Source organism: Micropterus salmoides, unplaced genomic scaffold (assembly GCF_014851395.1).
Source record: "Micropterus salmoides isolate LMB-PRFRI ecotype aquatic unplaced genomic scaffold, ASM1485139v1 Ms_hic_scaffold_2890, whole genome shotgun sequence".
Lineage (NCBI taxonomy): Eukaryota > Metazoa > Chordata > Actinopteri > Centrarchiformes > Centrarchidae > Micropterus > Micropterus salmoides.
The window spans coordinates 3,805-25,000 of NW_024042140.1; the positions used below are offsets into that span (position 1 = coordinate 3,805).

At 41.2% G+C, this 21,196-nt stretch overlaps 1 protein-coding gene across 1 annotated transcript; it reads left to right on the top strand.

Moving 5' to 3' along the window:
• Positions 1-251: 251 nt before the first annotated feature.
• Positions 252-16,929, top strand: LOC119882081 (zinc finger protein 407-like; the record flags this gene model as incomplete). Its single annotated transcript, XM_038692094.1, is given in 5 exon segments — positions 252-334; positions 452-618; positions 9,050-9,133; positions 11,146-11,266; positions 16,751-16,929. Coding segments are annotated over 5 exon segments (634 nt in total), but the record flags the coding sequence as incomplete, so codon positions are not given.
• Between the last annotated feature and the right edge of the window lie 4,267 nt (positions 16,930-21,196).

Here is a 21,196-nt window from a genome sequence, read left to right on the forward strand (position 1 = left end):
ACGCTGGACAGGTGAACTCTATTCTCCCCACTGGCCCTGCGGGGTGTGTGTGTGTGTGTGTGTGTGTGTGTGTGTGTGTGGACTGTAACAGAATTTCTCCAGTCCTCTGGGCCCCGGTGCAAAGCAGAGAATAAATGGTGGAGGTGGCAGCCCAGGACAGAAAAATCAATGCCTGCTTATACAGACATGACACACCAGCAGCCAACTGCATTCTGTGTGTGTTGTGTGTGTTTGTGTCAGTGTTGGTGTAGATGTACAGCACGCAGTCATATGGCCCTGTGCTCTGTGGGTGTGAGTGCGAGTACCCAACAACCTCCATTTCCTTTCTCACAGGGTAGATTGTCTAGCATTTTACGCCAGCTTTGGGATCAGTAAATAACTCTTCGTTTTTCCCTCCTCCTCCTTCTCCTCCTCCCCCTGATTCCCCTCTGCCTCTCTTCTCCTCCTGCAGGAAGTTTGAATGCGACTTGTGTGAGCGCTCCTTCAGTGAAAAATGGGCCCTGAACAACCACATGAAACTGCACAGTGGAGAGAAACCATATAAGTGCGCCTGGCCGTCCTGCCACTACGCCTTCCTCAACCTGTCAGCCATGAAGGACCACTACAGGACACACACTGGTGAGACACTGAGAGCTAGTAACCTCCACCATGAACTATCACTACTGTCCCCCGCCATAAACACGTTGACTGACACTCTAAACTGCAAAATTCATGAGATTTTCTTTTTTTACCGGCAAATAGCTTTTTTGTGAGTTGGAGACAGAAGGTTATTTATCAAGAAACACTATACTTGGATCAGACAAAATGTACTTTTTCATTCCTCTATAGCTGTAGACTGTTTAACAAAATGAAGTTTGTGTGTTAACTGTGAAATCTCACATTAATTATGAATCTTCACAGCTTTGTTTGGAAAAAAAAATCTACACACGTTTTTGGCTTTAGCCATGACTTGTCCATCTGTACTGATTTTCAACATCCAGAGAAATTTGAGAACTGGTTCTTGGCGGTCTTGCCGACACTCTTGGTAGATGATAAAACCCTTCCTCCTGATCTTGATACGACCGTCCCAATTATATGATCTTATATCAGCCAGGAAAAAGATGTTTGTATTACATGTTTGTTTTCTGCCAAACCTCCAGACTTAAGGTAGTGTGTATTCCCCAAATCCAACTGGTTGTCATGTGTATTTCCCCAAAATCCATCTGGTCACCGAGTGTGTGTGTTCCCCAAACCCAGCTGGTCAGCAAGGGTGTGTTTATCGGATCCATCTGATCCTCAAGAGTGTGTTTTCCCACATTGAACCAGTCTAGTGTGCTTCTCTATAATGCATAAAGGGAAAAGAGGGGGAAATGCATTAATTCTGGTATGTGTGTGTTTATTCATACCACGTGTGTCCCACCTTTGATCCAAAAAACTATTAGAATTTGAGTAGATTCCCAAATAGACCAAAAATAAATTTTAATGATTTATAGCAATTAGATTTCAGAGTTTTGTTTGTTTTTCTGTCTCTTTAAAACCATGACGTGTGTTGTATATATTATTAGTGTAACTAGCAATGCAGACGGTGCACTTATTTTACTCTCTTTTCAAACCTTAATTAAATCATACTTTTGAATATACATTGTAAAGCTTTTCAACAAACTGATGTGATAATAACCAAGTGGATCTCTAGTTTTCCCTCTTTATTTCTGTTTTTATATATGCAGTGTCTTTTCTTTACCATTCTGTCCTTCCCTTTAATTTCTGTACGTACACTACACTGTGGGACTCCACTGACTGTACTGACTCGTGTGTTTTTTTTACTTACTAAAAACTTTGGATAGACAGATCATGCGGTGGGCGGTAGAAGGATACTGTCTTGAATAATAGCCCCACGATAGGAGCCCAAGTCAGTCTCTCTGAAAGTGTCTTTATGCTGCAGCCCAGCAGTTTCCCCTCGGCCGCAGTAATGTCCCACACACAGCTCCTTGATGCCCTTTTAAGTCAATGACAGAAGCAGCAGCAGCCAGTGGTCTGACAGCCTGACTGAGCGCTTGCAGGAGTGCCCTCCATCCGTCACGGGTGCCTGCTGTGTCTGTGTGTGTGTGTGTGTGTGTGTGTGTGTGTGTAAGACTTGCTGGATGTTATTTTAAATGTGTTTTAACAGTGATGTAATGTCAAGGCGCCTCTGACATAATTAGACGTTTTATTTTCATTAGTTTCCAGCCCTCATCATTCCCCATCAGGCGGCTGCCGTTGCACTGTCACCTAGCTGTCACCTGGAGAGGTGTGGGGTGGTGTGTGGGTGTGTGTGAGTTTGGCAGGAGGAAACACAGACTTGAAGAGAGTGAGTGAAGTGATTGAGATAGAAACAGGAAAGTGATGAAATGAGAGCGCTTGAAAGATCATGGGTGACCAAGTATGAGCATATGAAAATAGGAGAATAAAGACTGAACCCGAAACAACTTCATTTTTGTGAGTGACAAGACCGGACTTGATTAGCAACCCCGAACAAAAAGCTAACAAAATTTGCTCTACTGTGTCCATCCGACACTCTTTGCCAGTTGTAATTGGTGCTGGGTTGGACGGTTAGCTACAGCTATACAGTCATTGCAATCACATTCCAGCTGCCAACCTGAAACACTGAAATATTATCTGCACGTGTATGATCTGTTTAAAGGTTATAAATTGTCTCCTGAGATGCAATACTAATAAAATAAGTAGGGGATTTTAAAGTTGAGCTAATCTTTACTGGAGCCGAGTGTAATGATACACACATTTAGCTCATTTGTTGGAACTGTAAAACTCAGTGGCAAGTTTTAAATGAGTTGGTCTTTGTCACAAGTGTATAATTGGGTTTATAATCCTTTAAAATAACATTTCTAATTCCAGTCAGTGTCACGATATTATGCTGAAACACCATGTGACAGATTGAGCGCTGAGACAATATATACACCGTGAACAATACGCCAGAAATACAATGCTTCAAATGACCAAGTGCGTTAAACCCCTCCCCCGAACAGTTGTTTTTCAATCATAGCTTAGAAAACCGTAAGTACACCTGGCAGACCTGCCAAGTTTTGGACTTCTTCACATGTTGGTACGGTATGCGTGGGACTGTAGTGAGAGTGATACGCTGTACGTAACAGTGTGGAGGCCCATGAATTTTTTTGCCTTTTCCAAACCAAAAACACAGCAGCAAGAGTGTAGAGAATGGATTATTTTTTGTTGCAAACATGAGCATGTTTGGCTAAGAAGCAAACCATTTAAAGTACCTAAACTCGCTTGACTCCACAGTCAGGAGCATTTAATTCTACATTTTTGCCGTAGATCGAACCAGAAACCTTCTGATTACAAGACAACTGCTTGACCTCATGATTATTCCTCATTCTAAAAGCCCTTTCTCTTGCAAAGTTAAAGTTAAAAGTGAAACATACTATTTGAAAATACAAACAATAAAGCATAAATCAAATCATCTGTCTTACTTGTCCAAGTATTTATGTATGTAAGCTAACACTAGGACTAACTACCGCTACTGCTGACAAGAACAAATGCTGCTGATCATGCTTTCTTTTTACCTTGGACATGGGTTTTGCATCAGTCTTTTAGCATGTTACGTATATGTAGACATCAAGTGCATATGTAAGACCCTTTAACAGGGTTCCCATTTTTAAATGAGTCATCCTAAAACATTTAGACGTCAGCCGGCGATGGAATTTCAGTTAACTGTATAGAGCTAATGTTGGCATAAATAGCTAGCTAGCTACAGTTGTTGAAATGTGCTAGCGACAGTTATCATTTTAGCTGACATATTTGTGGTCGCTGGCTAGAAATGAGAATCCTTCTTTTGTCAACCTCTGTCTGTATTATAGTATAGAAGCATTGTTTTCAAGTGATTTTTGAAACCCATTGTTTCAAAACAATTTCATATGGTACGGTTAATCTGCCCTCAGTATCATTTTAACCCGCATATGTGCAAGGTTGACAGGCATAGCAACAGTAACTAAGGGGGCGGTACTTTGCAAATGGTCAGTTCAGCAAGAAACACTCAGGGCAAGGCAAACTCAACAACACATATTTTGCATTTGCACCCATAACTACATTGTAACCAAACGAACAACCACGAAGTAAGGAGTCCCTAATGGAAAATGCATTTCATCATCCAATGGATAGAGTTGCTGGTTGTGACATGCAGAGCCCCCCTCCCCCAAAAAGGGAAAAAAAAGTTAACACCTCCACTCTCCTTCTCCTGCCTTTAACGGGATTCATTGTTTGTCTCTGATTTGTGTGTTTTTTATGTTAATCACTCCCTCCTCACACACCAGTCATGTCTGAGGGAGAGGGAGCAGGGCGGGGGCGGGGGATTCAGTGGTCGTCAGCCACCAGGGTCATTTGTAACGGCTGATGAATGAGAGACTCAAATAAATAAATAAGTGCACTGCATCTGACCCACCCAGTTTTTCCCAGGCTCTTGGGTGGTGTGTGTGTGTCTGTGAGAGGGGGGGGGGGGCTGAACACAGCGACAGGGCCACAATTGATTTCCTCATTGCTTCAGTTTGTCGCTTAATCTGGCGATATGCTGATAAATCTTCGCACTTTGTCAATTAATTTCCCTGAAAAATGAGACCCAAAATGGCGAGCACATCAATACAGCAGCGGATTCCGTGTCAAAAATTAAGCGGTAAAATTAATTGCCCTCCCATTCGCTCCTGCTAAAACATAACTAATGAGGGAGGCAATTATAGCTGCATGCAGACGCCTCCAGGGTTATTTAAAACACACATACACACACACACACACACACACACATATATATATATATATATATTCACACACACGCAAAGAGAGGTTGTATATTTTGACTTCAAAGTTCTTTTATTGTCTCCCAATAAGGCATATTTTATTCCAGTAAGGGGTGGAGGGTTGAGGTGTATGATGGGAACAAGAGAGAAACCATGAGTCGATATTCAAATTGCCAAAAAAGTTTAAGGGCTCTCAGTGCAGACACATTAACAGGAAATGTAGTTTTTATGGCATTGTCATATCTGGAACTGGACTTGGCGTACACTGGCTCATGTATGCTTTTAAACGGACCTATAGCTTGATTTTGGTTAGTTTGCAACTGTGTGCATCTGGCCTTCACCTCTGCAAGGGAACATCTGAGGATTGATCTTTAAGTTCAGAGTGTAGAGAGTTCAGGTTAGAGTAAGATTTTAGGTTGAGGCTCATAAACATGGTTTTAAGGTTTATGTACGGATAAAGTTTAACGTAAGGGTGAAGTCTTATTCGTGGACCAATAAAAGGTAGAAGTTATGGTGAATCACAAATAAATGCAGTCAAAGCAAGGTTGTGTTGTGGGTTAGGGGTCCATGTTGCTTTAGCCAGCCAGATCCTCCGGTGCTGACAGCACGTCACTCTTCTCTTACCCCACCTCCCTACCCAGGTCCTTGGAGGGATCACCGCCACAAAACAGCAGATGAAAAACACACATGTAATTTATCGCCAGTGTTTCCTCCTCAAGAATAATTGTGGCGACCGCGGCTGGGCGTAGGGATCGATGGCTATGGATTTTTCTGTGGTGGGGTCTTGTAGCGTTGGGCGTAATGAGAGATGGAAGGGAGAGAGGAGAGGGGAGGAGAGGAGAGGAGGAGTGGACCGGTGCTATTTTCTGATAGAGAGAAAAGGTCCGACCAGATCCTTAGGAACTATTCTAGAGTTTAGATGCACAGGAATATTGAAGGCTTTTATACTTTTCTCTCCATGAGCAACGTCCTACATGAACACATGAAGTATCTGCCAAAGTTAAAACAGTTTTGGATACTTACGTTACATACATATGTTTGTGGCTGTGTCAGTGCTCCTCTCACTGGTTTGTAGTGAGCAGGGCTCCTCCACAAAAAGATGATGTCAAATGTTAACATGCACCAGTCAGGATTTCAAACTTGAACTTGATGTGCTTACCCTGGTCGTGAATATTGAATGATAATGAGTACTTTCTTTTTAGAGGGTTTAAAATATCGATGCTTTCCTTTTTATTTTGTCTCCATCATTTGTGCTAAATGCTCAGTGCAGTGTTTCTGCTCATCAGAGATCACTGGTCAATCACTGGGATCTCTTTTTCCTTCATTTTATTCAGATGAACCAATTTTTTTAAATCTGAATAAAATATTGTTGCAGTGAAAAATACAAACTATGTAACTTTCTGTAGCCCATTTTCACATTCTGTGATATTTTCTTTCTAGGAACATCAGACATCAGGTATTTAGGACAGCAAATGTAAGATGAATTTCATGCGGCCACAGAAGGTAGTAGAATGGATATTTATTTATATGAAAACATTGTTCCTTTAAGGGCCATTCACACTGGGATTGAAAAGTGAATCTGTATGAATTGGCTAATGAATGCACCTTTTTAAGGCTTTTCTCCCCTCTAAGTGGCACTGCATTAAAACTCTTCTCACAGTCGAGTGGCTTTAAATGGGTGTAATAGAAGAAACTTGAGGCTGCTTTGTCTCTGCGGACTCAGTGAAAGCTGCTATCTGTACAGAAGAGGAGCAGAGCACCGCCGAGGCCCAGCTGGAAGAGTCACCCAAATGTGTTATCAGTGTGTGGCGAGAGCTGGAGTTCAACATCAGCATTTAGATGAATATTTAAGTGATGTACATGTGCAGTGAGTGTCTGTATGTTAGAATGTGTGGTACGTACAGTGTCTTAAATGTATGAGCTGGTATACACCATGTACATGTGTGGAAATGTGTTAACTTGCGCACCACATGCAATTTTATTTGTGTGTCTGTAAGTGGGAATATCTGTATATCAGTATGTGTGTGTGCGCATTTGCATGCACATCTGTGCCCGTTCTATAGATGTGTTTGTATGTGCACGTGCATGTGTTTCCCTTAGCGAATCTTAGCACTAATGTTGCTGTGAGTGTGTAGGAGTGTGTGACTGCCTGTGTGCAATGGCAGAGAGAAAGAGAGAAGTAGAAAGAGAGAGAGGGAGAGACCATCATGCTGTTAATGACAGAGCCAGATGCAGGGAAGAGAGGAGGAGTGTAAAAAAGCTCTCCACGCTCCCCATCTGGAAGGCATCGCCCTCAAATGAAGTTGTACAAAACCATCCCATTGATAATAAAGCTAATTTTTATGGCTCTGACAAGTATGTAATTATGTTCAGCGGTGCTTTTCAGATTTTATCACAGTCAATAAACCACACTGGCAATTTCCCGTCCCCCATTTGACATATTTACACGGATCCATCTGATTGGAGGAATTAGTTAGCTGTGAGAGCTCTGATGGATATACACTAGTGATCTGTGACTTCTGCTTGGCTCATCTGTTAGCCAACTAGACCCACTGCTCATCTGTTCAATCTGTCTTTCCTTTTCTCGGTTTCTTCTCCCTGACACATTTCTCCCAATCCATTAATACAATATTTTCTTTTCTTTGTCTTTATTTGAGCTCTCACTTCCTTGCTCAGTGGCACCTCAGCAGGAGTTCTGAGTGAAGGAAGCATCAGTCATTCCCTCCTCCACCAGACTTTCCCACTCGAAAGGATTCAAGGATTTCATAAATCTATTTCAATAACCTTTTGCTTATTACCCCCCCTCCGCCATGCACAAACATACACAGTATTTGAGGTTTACTATGTAATTGTATTTATTTTTAATTAAGGTTGTTGCAAGTTTAAAATTAAAAAGTGTTAATGACAGAGTAATTATAGTGAGCCATTTTTAGTGTTGAGGCAGGGGAAACAACTGATGTAAGACAAATGTCATGAATTGTGTAGATTCACATACTCGTGTGAATGAAACCAACAGTAGTTGCAGTTTATTTAATCATTGATGACATTATTTGTATTTGCAGTGTCATAATAAGCGTGATCCAAATGCACATACACACAAAACACGTAGGTTAATATATAACGCACACATACATATTAAAAATATAAACATGTAGTCTTTTAATTTGATTTAAATTATTAAGCTCAATTCACATCCCTAAATCTTAAAGGTTTCATGTCCTTTTACAGTTTCAGCATTTAGAAATATCCGTTTTTTTGTTGCTTTGTGTTGGTTTTCAAGTTGGTGTAAATTTAAGGTAACAATCAAACAGTTTGAGAAGGTCCTTAAATTAACTTTTTATATCCTGTCAGCATTCTCATCTCTGTAACAGGAAAGCATGATTGGGTATCATTATTTCCAAGTCCTATTAAAAGATAGTTTTGTTTTGTTTTTTTACCACATGGGGTTCATTTTTATAACTGTGGCGATGAATTATCATAACATTATATTCACCAAAGCAATTTTTGAGATCTGGGAACATGGCAACATCACTTAAGCAAATTACACTAGTGGTCAGATGATCAGACAGACTGTTAACAAGATAACACTGTAGCCAGATTATTTGGGAGAAAACTTTTACTAATTACAGAAAGAACATAAGTAAGTGCACACAAAATGTGGGCACTAAGCCCTCATTACACGTCAAGTTCGGTAGGCAAGCTATTAACTGTGAGGGAGGTTTACAATGGGGCATTGTGGGTAATTTAACTGTTTGCATCATTCTCTTGCAAGTGAGTTTGTTTGTTCCAAACCTGTATGATTGGCTGGCTGCTTGTGTTTGCTTGTTTGTTTTTTTGCTGAGTCCTTACCACAGCGGCCCGGGTTTGAGTCCAGCCCGCGGCCTTTTGCTGCATGTCGTCCCCTATATCTCTCCTATATTTCCTGTCTCTCTTCATTTGTCTCTGTTAAATTAAGGCTAAAAAGGATCCCAATATATTCTTTCAAAATAAGACTCTTGTAATAAACTTGAATTATACTTTAAATAATAATTTTTCTTGGTTTATTGAAGAAGATCTGGATTTGAATGAGTGTATAGATGAATATTTAATAAATATAGTATAAATGAAGAGTTAATTTTTCCTTCTCAGGTTCTTGCCTCTTCTCCCTTCTTCTCCCCCTCTGATATGATGAAATGCCATTTGTGTTTCTCCTATGATTTTTCTCTCCATCCTAGCAGCCCCTAATGCTGTGTTCTTCCCTTTCGTCTTCTCTCAATCTGACTGTACAGGAGAAAAGTCTTATCTGTGTGACCTGTGTGGTTTTGCTGGAGGCACAAGACATGCCCTCACCAAACACAGACGCCAACACACAGGTAAGCAGCAACGCACACATTCTGAACTCACGCTGTAAACTAATCTGACACACTAGCTGATGTATGTGTGATTGACACTTCAAGATCTGGACGAGCCCAATATTTCCACATAGTTTTAGCAACTGTTTGCTATCGCTCTCTTGCGCGTACACACACACACACAGAGGCACATCAGTGTGACATGCTGCTGTCAGTGATAGGCATGTGTACCAGTATGGCTGACTGAATCTGAGATTTTTAATTTCAGTTATCATTTCACCATGTCATTCTGTCGCTTAGGGAAATTGCATTTTTCAGATAGGCTGTCAATAACGAGTGCTTTTTTGGAAATTGGGATAGTGAAACAAATACTGTTCTTAACCGTTGTCTGGCAGGCGCCCAAGGATCAAGAATCCTGTTATAAATATTCATTTAGATTTTCATAATTCATTTTGTTTGCTCCTCAGTTTCTCTGTCATTTCCCCCCGAAACCTCCAATTTCTGTCCTCCTCTCCTGTGTTGACATGTGTCAATTCCACTGATTTAGCTGCATATTCAAATATGTTGTCACACAGCTGCATATGGAGGGACCACACTGTCTGACAGAGTTTTCTTGTCAGTTTGACTGATACCCACTGCTGATGCTAATATTTGTGTTGTTCAACATTTTACCATTATTTAGTATTATATACTAAATATATAAATATTTCCACTTTCATGACCAACATTTTCTATGATGCAGTGGCTAATGTTGTTCTTTTCAGTAGCCTATGGAAATGTCACTGTAGCAGCATTTTACGAAACATCTTATATGTTCTGTAGGTTAGCAGTTCCTTAAAACAGGTTGAGGTTTTATTGCAGGTTTTAAACACTGAAATCTGTTAAGCTGTTGAGTAAAACACTCCCTCACTACTCTGGTCTGCCATTTGAAATACAAAAAAATAAAAAAAACTTTTAGAGAGTAGAAAAGGCTGCCTGCTATGGTCAATTTTAAACTTGCTGTTACACTTACAGACATCAGTCTTACTTTGGTTTTAAGCAGAATTGATACCTTGACCCTGTGAGCATGCCCTAACAATTTAGAATCAAGTCTCCGTCTCTGTAAGATTAATGGCTATGTGTCAAATATGGTAATCATCTATCATCTAATGACAGAGATCTCCCATCTGGACTTCTATCAAAATCTTACCCGTCATATTTCATGGAGATGCATTCATAAGTTTTAAACATACCCAGCTGAACACATTTGTACTGCTTTCTACACATCAACTGACACTTCAACTCATTTTGACTTACTTTTAGAGAACAGTTTAAAAACTTCAGCTGACACTGTTATGTGAGTTATGACATATGTGCAGTGCACACACTTCAGCTATACTGTATCTGATGCTTCAGTTGAAATTTCAACTGCTAATCTTCAACTATTAGTTCAACTGTTTTTAGTGTTAAAAGCCTTTTAAATGTGTCAACTAGAAGTGCACCTCCAGCATATTAAAATATTATTTAGACATTTTAACTTGTTTAGAATTTTTGTACCTGCAGTGTTCAGAGTAAGCAAGCATGCTGCAATGTAGTTTTTGCAGTTATATAGTAGGTTCAGAACTGTTAATGGCTCTTTTGTGTCAGAAAAGTACACTGCCAACATTTGTCATTAATTGGTCTCCAAGTTGATCCCACTATGAACAACAAGTCCTAAATTTGGTTAATGTTAAATTTATGTTAGCGAAATGGTGTCACACACAAACCATGTCACTTGTAGCCTTCTACCCTAGTTTGTATAAATATAAATGTGTGTGTATGTATATATGTGTGTGTGTGTGTGTGTGTGTGTGTGTGTGTGTATATATATATATATGTGTGTGTATGTATATGTGTGTGTGTGTGTGTGTGTGTGTGTGTGTGTGTGTGTGTGTGTGTGTGTGTGTGTGTGTGTATATATATGTGTGTGTATATATATATAGTCAGTCAAAACATTTATCTTGGTCTCATCACCATTGTCTGTCTCTTATCTTTTCAACCCCTCCACCCCACAGGAGAGAGACCCTTCAAATGTAAGCTCTGCAACTTCGCCTCCACCACGCAGTCCCACCTATCGCGGCACAAACGTGTTCACACTGGGGAGAAACCGTACCGCTGCCCCTGGTGCGACTACAGGTATCGGCTCATTGACCTGCCCACGGTTGGTGGCGCTGATGGCCACCACCATGGTACTGATGATCAGGGGGTTGATAAGGAGGAGGGGCTGTGGGGAGTTTATTAGTGAGTGTGTGATGGTGAGATAGCAGGTGGCATTGTAGGGTAGTTTGGAGGGGTGTGGGTGGCATTAATGCTAGAGGTTTTGTGTGTTAATGTGTGTGCGTGTGTGTGTGTGTGTGTGTGTGTGTGTGTGTGTGTGTGTGTGTGTGTGTGTGTGTGTGTAAAGGGTGGAGGCCAGACAGGTCTAATCTCGACAGCATGGCTCCATCTCATCACTCTGCCATCATCAACAGGCCCAGCTAGATCTCCCCCAACACGCGCACACAAACACACACACACACACACAATGTCACTGTCACTGGCAGGTCCCTGTCATTAAAACACCATCATACCACATCAGTAATTACACAGGAAATTGTCGGTGAAATTGAAAAAGTTTTGGCTGGCATTGCACATCTCCATCTCTCTCGCTCTTTCTCTCTCTCATCCTGTGCTTCCTCGTCAGGTTGTGGCAAAAGAGTGTGAAAGGGAATGATCTCAAACCCATCATTGGTTTTAGATGTACTCTTCATTCGTTTTTTCCCCTCTGTGACAAAGTCATTTCAGCAGCTTGCTATACCTGCTCCACTGCAGTGAAATGCTCAACTCATTTCAGAAGTCTTTTGTATGCAGTCTAACTTAGAAAAAATTAAATGCTGACAAGTACTAATTGTAGTCAGGCTATTATTTTGCAGTTATCAAAGGATTGTGTCACCTTGTACTGAAAGTTATCGGAAAGTATCTCTTGACTGTATCAGTTAAGGATCAACCAATGTAGAGATTTTTAACTGATAAAGGTTGATTTAAGATGAATATAAGATACTTTGAAGATTTCTATGCCTAAATAATTACAAGTGCTGTGGAAAAAAAGACATGGTTTTTAGGCCTGGATGATGTTTTTATTAGCCAGTGACAGTTGGTCTCCCACTTAAGTTCAGACTGAAATATCTCAACTATTTGATAGATTGCACTGGTATTTTGTACATATATTCATGGTCCCAAGAGGATGAATCCCACTGACACTGATGATCCACTAACTTTCCATCTAGCGCCATCATCAAGTCAAATTGATTTATTTTTCTTTGTTTATGACCAAATACCTGCAAAACTAACATTCCATCAGCCTCAGCCTCAACTTTGTGTTAATTGCTTATTTGAAAATGTTACAATGCTAACATGCTAAACTAAGATGGTGACCATTGTTATTGTGAGCATGTTAGCATGATGACATTAAAAGTACTGTTGTGCCCAAGTACATCCTTAGTGCAACCCCACTATCACAGCTCTAGATTTTTAGTCTTGTTAGATTGAAGCTGTCGATAGTCTATATTTAATTTGAAAACTGCAAGAGTTTATTTTGCCCAGAAAATTTTTGATGACAGAAATGTTAAAAGCCTAAACCTCAGGATCCAGGAAGAAAACCCAACATGGTAGGATGAAGAAGACGCCATTTTGGTGAATCCTATCTTAATGTCTCATTAAACTCAGTCTTATAATGTCAAGGACTTTAAGTGTTAAAAAGGTATGTTAAGGATAGTTTATCATATAAATTGGCTGACTTTTGTCTTTTAACTGAGAGCAAATGTTGGTCCCATATGAAACCACTACACTGGACTAATCCCAGTATCAGAAATATACTGTGCATAGAATGAGCCAAATTTTCCCGGTGCATTGTTCCTGCACTGATACTTAATGATCTTTACAGATAGTGGCAAATGAAACAGTAAATTAGAAGCCCAATTAACATTTTGGTGGCCTCAGGGGTTCTGAGAGGTCTGGGGGGGGGGCTCAGGGGGGGGGGGGGGGGGGGGGAGGATGAGGAAACACCCCACTGGCTTACTAATGTGAGGATGAGGAATTCAATGTGGGGGCCTCAGGCAGCCGCGAGGGGCCTCGCCTCTGCCCTGCTTTTACACTCTCAATGCATGTTTAAAACCATGACGTCCCTGGTGACCTGATCACGATAAGGAACTACCAGATGAGTTAGCCCGTCTGACCTTTCAGTGTAAACCAGGCATATGAAAAAATATGATGCAGTTGTAAAGACATGTTTAGGTCTGAGGCAAATGAAGCACTTGTGTGATTGACAGTTCTTGCTCATAGAAAATATTTATATCTCTTTTTACAGGTATACATTTAATTTCACTATTAAAATATCCATATTAAATGTTATGCATGACATCCATGGTTCCCATTTGATACAATGTGATCTTCTTCAAGGCTGCTTCTCAAATGCATGTAAATGAGCAGGGAGTGAATGATCTATCAAATGCCACTCATCTCCTATTCAGACAGAGATAGATAATAGAGGGGATAATTATAGTTGGGGAATAGTGGTAAAAATATTCTAATGATATTGCACTGAGAGTCCTGGGCTGTCAATTAATGATGTCTACTTGACTATTCTCCAGCTATTTATGCAAGCCGCAAATCTTCTTTACTTTAGTGTTTAACGAATCATTTCTATTGTTCACAATGAGGAGTTTTTTCAACCCTTTTTTTCTCATTAAAGTCACGGTGGCATCGTAAATGGTCTAATTGATATGTAGCCTCTGACTCCTGCCAAGTTACCATCCTTCTGGAGCTATTATTGTTTATTGAATGCTGCAGCATTCATGTTTCAATCTACCTGTTAGAATACCGTTTCAATTTGAGGTGATGGCGGCTTTGAGGTTGGCACGCTTACTGTCAATGCCAGGAAGGTTTGCGACCTTGTAAAGCGAAGGGAGAGATGAGGGAGGAGGGGGAAATATTAATGATGATAACCGGGCCTCCTTGGCAGAATAAGATCCAAATAGCACCAATGATCCAAATAAACCCCCCTCCTAACTCTTAACACACACAAAGAAACACATTTAAATCTCCTCTAACGAAGTGCCTCTCAATTACACCTATCCCATTACCATAGACTCGTTGGGAATATAGGAGGAATATGGAAATGGCCAAAATAAAGGGGAGACAGAGGGAGAGACAGAGCATCACCATGAGCATCAGTATGGCTGATTCCCATGGTGAGTGCATGGATGGGGGAGGAAGTTGAAACAGTGTTGGACTAATTAATACAGTGTATAGTAGGAGGGCTGGTGTGGGCTTTCACTAACTGTGACACCTGCTGACTCCTAAACGCACGTTGTGTTGTTTTAATATGACAATTATGCCATTACCATATCTGAGAGATAGCATGGCCCCCCTAGGAATCCACCCGCGCTCTCTTTAGAACCTTTTAGCTTTGCTTCAAATTTTATCTATTTATGCTCCTGCTTTCGAATAAGAAATCAGTTCACTTTTAATAAAAAATGTATTTTTTAGCAGCATGATTTATCGTAATTCATGGGCATTTGACAATTTAAATTCTTAAGTCTGTCTTTTTTTCATTATGCAGAAGAACAGTCAGTAAATGTGGCCATGTTTTGTCTGTGAACCTGTAAAGCAATCACAACAATGTGTGGCAGTTTGTTTGATAAATGATAGATATGTGTAAATATTAACGGTAATGTACATATCTATGTAAATCTTTCTCATTTAGATATTTTAAACTCTTCACAATGTCAACAATTGACATTGATGTAAACCTACTAGACCATAAGCCTTTATATCAGTTAGCCTAAGGTAAGGTTCATCATCTGCTGCACTTTTTAAAAATCTTTTAGATTATGCTATTTTTGTACTACATGCCTCTTGTGAATAAGTGTGGATGGTGTTTTGGCATCTTTTTTGTTTTTTTAGAGGTTTAAAGTTGGCCCTCTTTTATTTCTATGTTCATTCCCTTCATTCTGATTGCTCATACTAATTACCTGGTTCTTCTTCTGCTTAATTTCAAGCACCCCGGAAATCCAAATACATCCCTTCGTGTGAGCTAGGAATGACCTCTCTAAAATAAAGTAAATGTAAACACCTTCATTAACTAGATATCTATAGAATTATACGGTGTTAAATTCATCATCACAGACATTCCTGCATTGCTGTGGATTACTGCTTTTAAAATGTGTTTGCTTTTAATGATAGCTAGCATCCCAGCCTACTATAGTGTTTAGTATTGTGAAGACCCGTCATTGATCACCAGTGGCCAGAGCTTATATATTTTATACATCATGAACAGAACCCAGAAAGGGCCCGCTCTGTGTGTGTGTTTTTTTTAAGGCCCCAGTGAAGCCGGGCTGGACTGTGGCCCCATGATGGAGAGAGGTGTCTCTGCAAAAGTGAAAACAAATTCTCTCCTTGGCTGGTGTGAGCTATGGCACTGTGAGGCTTTATTGTCCCGGCCAAGGTGATAAGGGAGAGTAATTGCGTATTATACTGTCCGAGAATGTCAGGTCCAAACTGAGCACGAGTGCCCCATCCATCAACACATGATGATGTGTGTTTATGTGTGTGTATGAAACTGTGTTCTACACTGCACATGCTTGCTTGCATGATGCATTATGTGTGTGCTCTCTTGTGCACGTGTGTGGAGTGTTTATGGATTCAGGGCAGGTATATTTGGACCTGTGTAGTCATATCAGAGATTAAAATTCCTATTTTGGCGCAAACTAAGGCTTGTTCATGTCTATGTATGTATGTATGTGCATGTTTTTCTTGCCCTGTGTGTGTGTGTGTGTGTGTGTGTGTTTGTGTCCGTGGGCAGGTTTAGATAGAGCCTGAGTGCAAGTCAGGCAGCATCATTAATCAGCAGAGGGTCGTGTGTGACTCTCTGAGCTGACATCATTACATCCTACACCCTGCAGTAGCTCACTGCTTGGCCTGTCCTAACTGACCAGCCCAAAGAACCACTAACTCACACAACATACACCTCTATTCCTATACCTTTCATACATTTGCGAAAGATACATAATGCATAATGGATGTCTTCAGACATATCTCTCTAATACACTCAGTAGGCCTCTAGATCTGCTCGCAGTCTCACAGCAGTTTGTCAACCACTGCTCCCAGCACCATTACACACTAAACCTAAACAACTGTAAGGGAAGACCATGACAGAATATCAAAGAATTCGCAGGATGTAAATATTGTTTGTGTTACAAGTTGTGTTTGGCTATTTGTGAAAGCGGTCTTTAGTCACTTGGTGGTTGTGGGCCTGCTTCACAGAGGCGTATTAGGCAATGAATGCTTTGAGAGTCTGTCCAAACATGGCTGCTCCCTGAGCTCCAAAGCCCAGCTTGAGTTTTTTCTAGAGTCGTGTGTGTGTGTGTGTGTGTGTGTGTGTGTGCGTGCGCGCAGGCGTGCATACGTGCGTGTGTCATCAGTGCAACAAAATAAAATGTTATTACAGCAAACCTTTCTTGGGAATGTTGCCAAGTGTTTATCTTATGTTTTCTCCCTCAAGACTCTCATCTTTTAATCTTTGGGGGGGTTTTTTTATTCCAAAAAGGAATGAGGTCTTTTATCTTTGTTTGTCTCCCATAGATCCAACTGTGCTGAGAACATCCGGAAGCACATTCTCCATACGGGCAAACACGAGGGCGTGAAGATGTACAACTGTCCCAAATGTAACTATGCCACCAACTCTCCCATGGAGTTCCGCAACCATCTGAAGGAAAGTCACCCTGATATTGAGAATCCAGACCTCGCCTACCTACATGCAGGTAATACATTGTTCAATTTGTTCTTGAGAAGGCTCTGTTTAAAAATAAATAATAAAGCGTTTCACAAATGAGTCCTTTCACCAGTTTAGCAAGGACCTGATTGTGTGGTGGGAGGGTTGGAGTTAGAGTCCAAGAATCTACTTTTGCAGCTGACCTGGCATTATCTACGCTTGTGCTTTTCTGTACCTCAGTGCCTGTTCTTAATATCCATGCATTTGTCAGTAGTAAGACTTGAACATTATTACATTCTTACATTGAGAAACAACAGTGCCTTGAAGACAGTCCCGAGCATAGTGTCAGTTAAAGGGACGCTCCACCACTTTTGCAGATGTTCAGTTTCCTAGTCATGGGAGTAACTACTAAAAGCACTTGTAGAATGCCGTCTTTATCTCTGGAGGAAGCTTTCTAGTGTGATAAAAATAACCCCAATGATGTCATATTGATGTCATCAGGGTGGCTCTCCCTGTATCTCTTGCTGTATCCATTTTGACCAATATTTTAAAATTTCTTTGAGTCCCTAACTTTAATGAAGTGCCAGTAGGTCACTGGACTGCCCCTGTAAGTGCCTTGCCGGAGGGCATTTCAACAGTAAATGGGAACATATTATGTTCCCCATCCACTATTTTTCTGCTATTTCAAGCATTTGAACCATACCACCTTCCATTTACTAACTTGTCCCACTAATACTCTACATTGCAATGTGTAATATGCACACAAACATCTACACACGTACAGTTTATACCCACAGACAAATCAACATTTGAAATCATTCCACTGAATTAAATCACCTGGCTGCCCCGGCAACCCTGCCCAGACCCTATTATTCCACAGAGGTCAGATCCTCCAGAAACCTAGAGTGTGTTTTTGTTGATGGATCGAGTCTTGCTATTCAATGCTGATGGAGGGCACCCAGCCACAAAGAGGCAGCACTCCGATTGCTGGTCTAGCCATCCCTGCCAATCACTCAGGCCATAGAGACAGATGAAATCTTGTTCTTCCTCTATTGGTTCCTTTGTATCACAGTGTTCTTCCTTTGTCCTTGAAGGCCACCAAATCCAATCGGCAGAGTGCTTGTCCTTCAGAGGAGCAGAGAGGACAGCCTTTATCCTGTTATCCCTTTGACCTTAAATAAAAGCAGTAGAGTTGTAGGGGAAAGAGGGAAAGAGGCCAGGCAGGAACATTACTGGAAAATGGCTGTATTCTGGCGGCTCTGTGTTTATTTCCTATTGAAACTGAATGGATCTGAGTTGTGTCTTTGTGCTGACTCTGAAAAGTTTATTTCTTTGAATTTCTCAAACAGGTTTATTCTTGGTGTAATTCATATTCTTCAAATTCAGGGACCACCTTCTGTCTATGATCTCCTTTACTACCATGTCCTTGCATCTCTGCACAACCTTTTTACCTTCACCTACTCTTAAAAACACCTCCCTGCATCATATTGTCTGTACCCTCTCACCTTAAGCCAAAGCACACCTTTACACCGATTCTTACCCTTTCACCCCAGAATTTCCCTCACCTCTATTTGTCCTTATGCATAGCTGACCTTTGGCAGATAAGTCTTACAGGTTTATTTTATTTCTTTGTGCCCCCCTTGGTGTGATCTTTTAACCCATAAGAACAGATACCAAGTAAAGAAGGCGATTCCTCTGTATTTGTCCAGGCCAAAGCTGTTGCTTCATCTTAAAGGTGGTGATGAGCCGGCTATGATTCAAACCAGCTATAGTAAGCAATGTAGGTTGTGGGTTTCAGTCAGATCTTGTCTGGATTGCACCTCGTCTTTCAGTCATTTAGAGAAAATACATCCTCCACTTTCAGTCAAGTTAAGCAGCATGTTTTCAAGATGTCACCTTCAGGGTTTTCCCTAGGTTTTTGGAGGGCAAAGGTGCTGTGCAGCTGTTTGACTTAAAATTATGCACGTCATTATGGACCCTCTGTTGTGGTGTGGACAGAGTGGACCCAAATGGAATGCTCAAGATTAACAGGTTTTATTAGGGGAAAGAAGGGCTTGAGGGACTGGAGTACAGGGAACCGAGGAGACTGAGACCAGAGAGCTGAGGGACACTGGGGGCCGAGGAAGAGAGGAGGCACGGGAGAACTGATCAGGGGGTTGGTGGAGGAGTGTGGTGGCAGGCTGACTGGGGAGGCACGAGGGAGAGCTGGGAGGACACCGTGGGGGAAGTCCGAGGGGAGAGGGCAGGTGAGCGAGCCCAGCTGACTTGACAGAGGATGAGGGTGACTGAACCTAGGTAGAGACAGACAGACAAACAGGGTTAGTGACTCAGGGAAAACCAAGAACAGGGAAACAGAGATCATGCAGGTTATACGAGCGCTTGAGTGATCAAGTGGCACTGGGTTAGGAGCAACGACGATCAAGCAGGGGTTGACTGGAGAACCGGGGTAGAAGTACTGTTGGAGATGAGGCTGATTGCTGGCAGGTGTGGCAGGCAGAGGAGGTGGCTTACGAGGTGCAGGTGCGGGTTGTTGGCTGGGCTCAGGAGTGGAGGGAGAGAGAGAGGGAGAGCACACGCAGGGGAGGAGACACAGGGAGGCAGGCAGAGTACAGGAAAAACAGAATCACAAACAAAAAGGAGAAATAACCAGGACACTCACCGTCAGGCGGGCTGCCACCACAACACCCTTTTTAGTACTAAATAGCACCCAAAAAGCTTAAAAAGGAAAACAAACCATACTTATTTAGTTATTTATTTTAGCATCAAATCATTTTAGGTCCAATAAAATGAGCAAAAACTGTGAAAATAATTAGAAAATTAAGATTCAAACAACAGGCATAGCAGTTAAGCGACAGTCTGATTGTACTTGTAACTACCTGGCTATTTGGAAAAAACAGTTGATGAACATAGTTTATCAGCGTTTATCATCGTGCATTAGTTAAAAACCACTTCCAACCCCACATACTAACAAAATGATCTGCTCTCACCACGGTGTTATGTCCGGATTTCAGCAAATTTATTTTACAAGTGCTCACAGTGATTGATGGCTACTTAACAAAAGTTAACTTATCAAGAGGGCCGCTTCGCTGTTGTGAATTATGCTAGCTAACTAGCTCAATAGCTGACAGTAATAATCTTTACAATTGTAGATAAATATGACTTGTGCTTTCTTAGATGCCCTACATTTGTTAGGAGTAGGTGAGAAAGGGGAAGATAGTGTAGATGACAATGTTTGTTACGTTTGGCTACTGACCAAAATTTATCTTCTGTGATTCTAGACTAATGGGGTGGATCGTCTCCACATTGTTTTTATGTTCATATGAAGACGGGGCACAAAAACGCTAATACGTTGCACCTAAGCCTCATAAAAGCCTTGATGCTCTAATTTATATTCTCTTCACACCAAACCACAGGTATGAATCCTGAGAATGACAGCAAAAGAAAATATTCAAAAATGCAGCTGATGGTGTTTCTTAACCTAAAAGAAAATCTTTACGGCACCAGTTTCCAGAGAGAAATTACTGATCCTACTTTGCTTTCATTGATGCATAACAGTTTGCTCTAAATCTTACTTGATGGTAGTGACACCTAAATAAACCATTGCAAAAATGCAGAAAATCAACAACCCTCTTTACTTGATTAAGACCAAAGCAATCAAACTATAGGTGGTTTAAAAAGGCATTGAAAGTACACTTGTGATCTCTCCCTCTTTCAAAAGAGGGAAAAGGGAGGTGGGGGTGTTAGCGCAAAGAGCCGTGTTTCATCTAAGTAGACAGAACGAGACCAAAAGAAAGAGACAGGGGAAAAAAGATTAAGAAGGTAGATGTTGAATTAACCTGCTTGTGATTGCTCTCTGTCAGAGTGGCACCAGGGCCAGCAGCGAGAGGCAAATCATCTGTGATGGCCCTTCCCGCTGTTCCGCCTTTGAAAGACACAGATCAAACGCACCCTAGTCATGGGCCCTTGCAGCCCCTCGCTCCGGATTGATTGACACCCGAACGTCTCCGCTGCTGCACTGTCTTTCCATATCACTCTCTCTCTCTCTTCCTCTCTCTCGCTCTCTTTCCGTCTTCCCTTCTTTATTCAGCGTCGCACTTCGAATTAAAGCCCTTCTCAAGGATGAAAGCAGAGGTCCTTTGCAAACGAAGGAAGAGAGGGAATTAGACCCAGCAAATGATGGAGGGGAATGATGATTAGAATTAGAGGGGGAAAAGGAGGGAAAAAAGAGGTTAGATATGTGAGGGGAAAAAGTTGCTGATAGGACACTTTTTATTAAAATGGTAATGACAATTGTCTTCCTTGTGCGATCTGCAGAA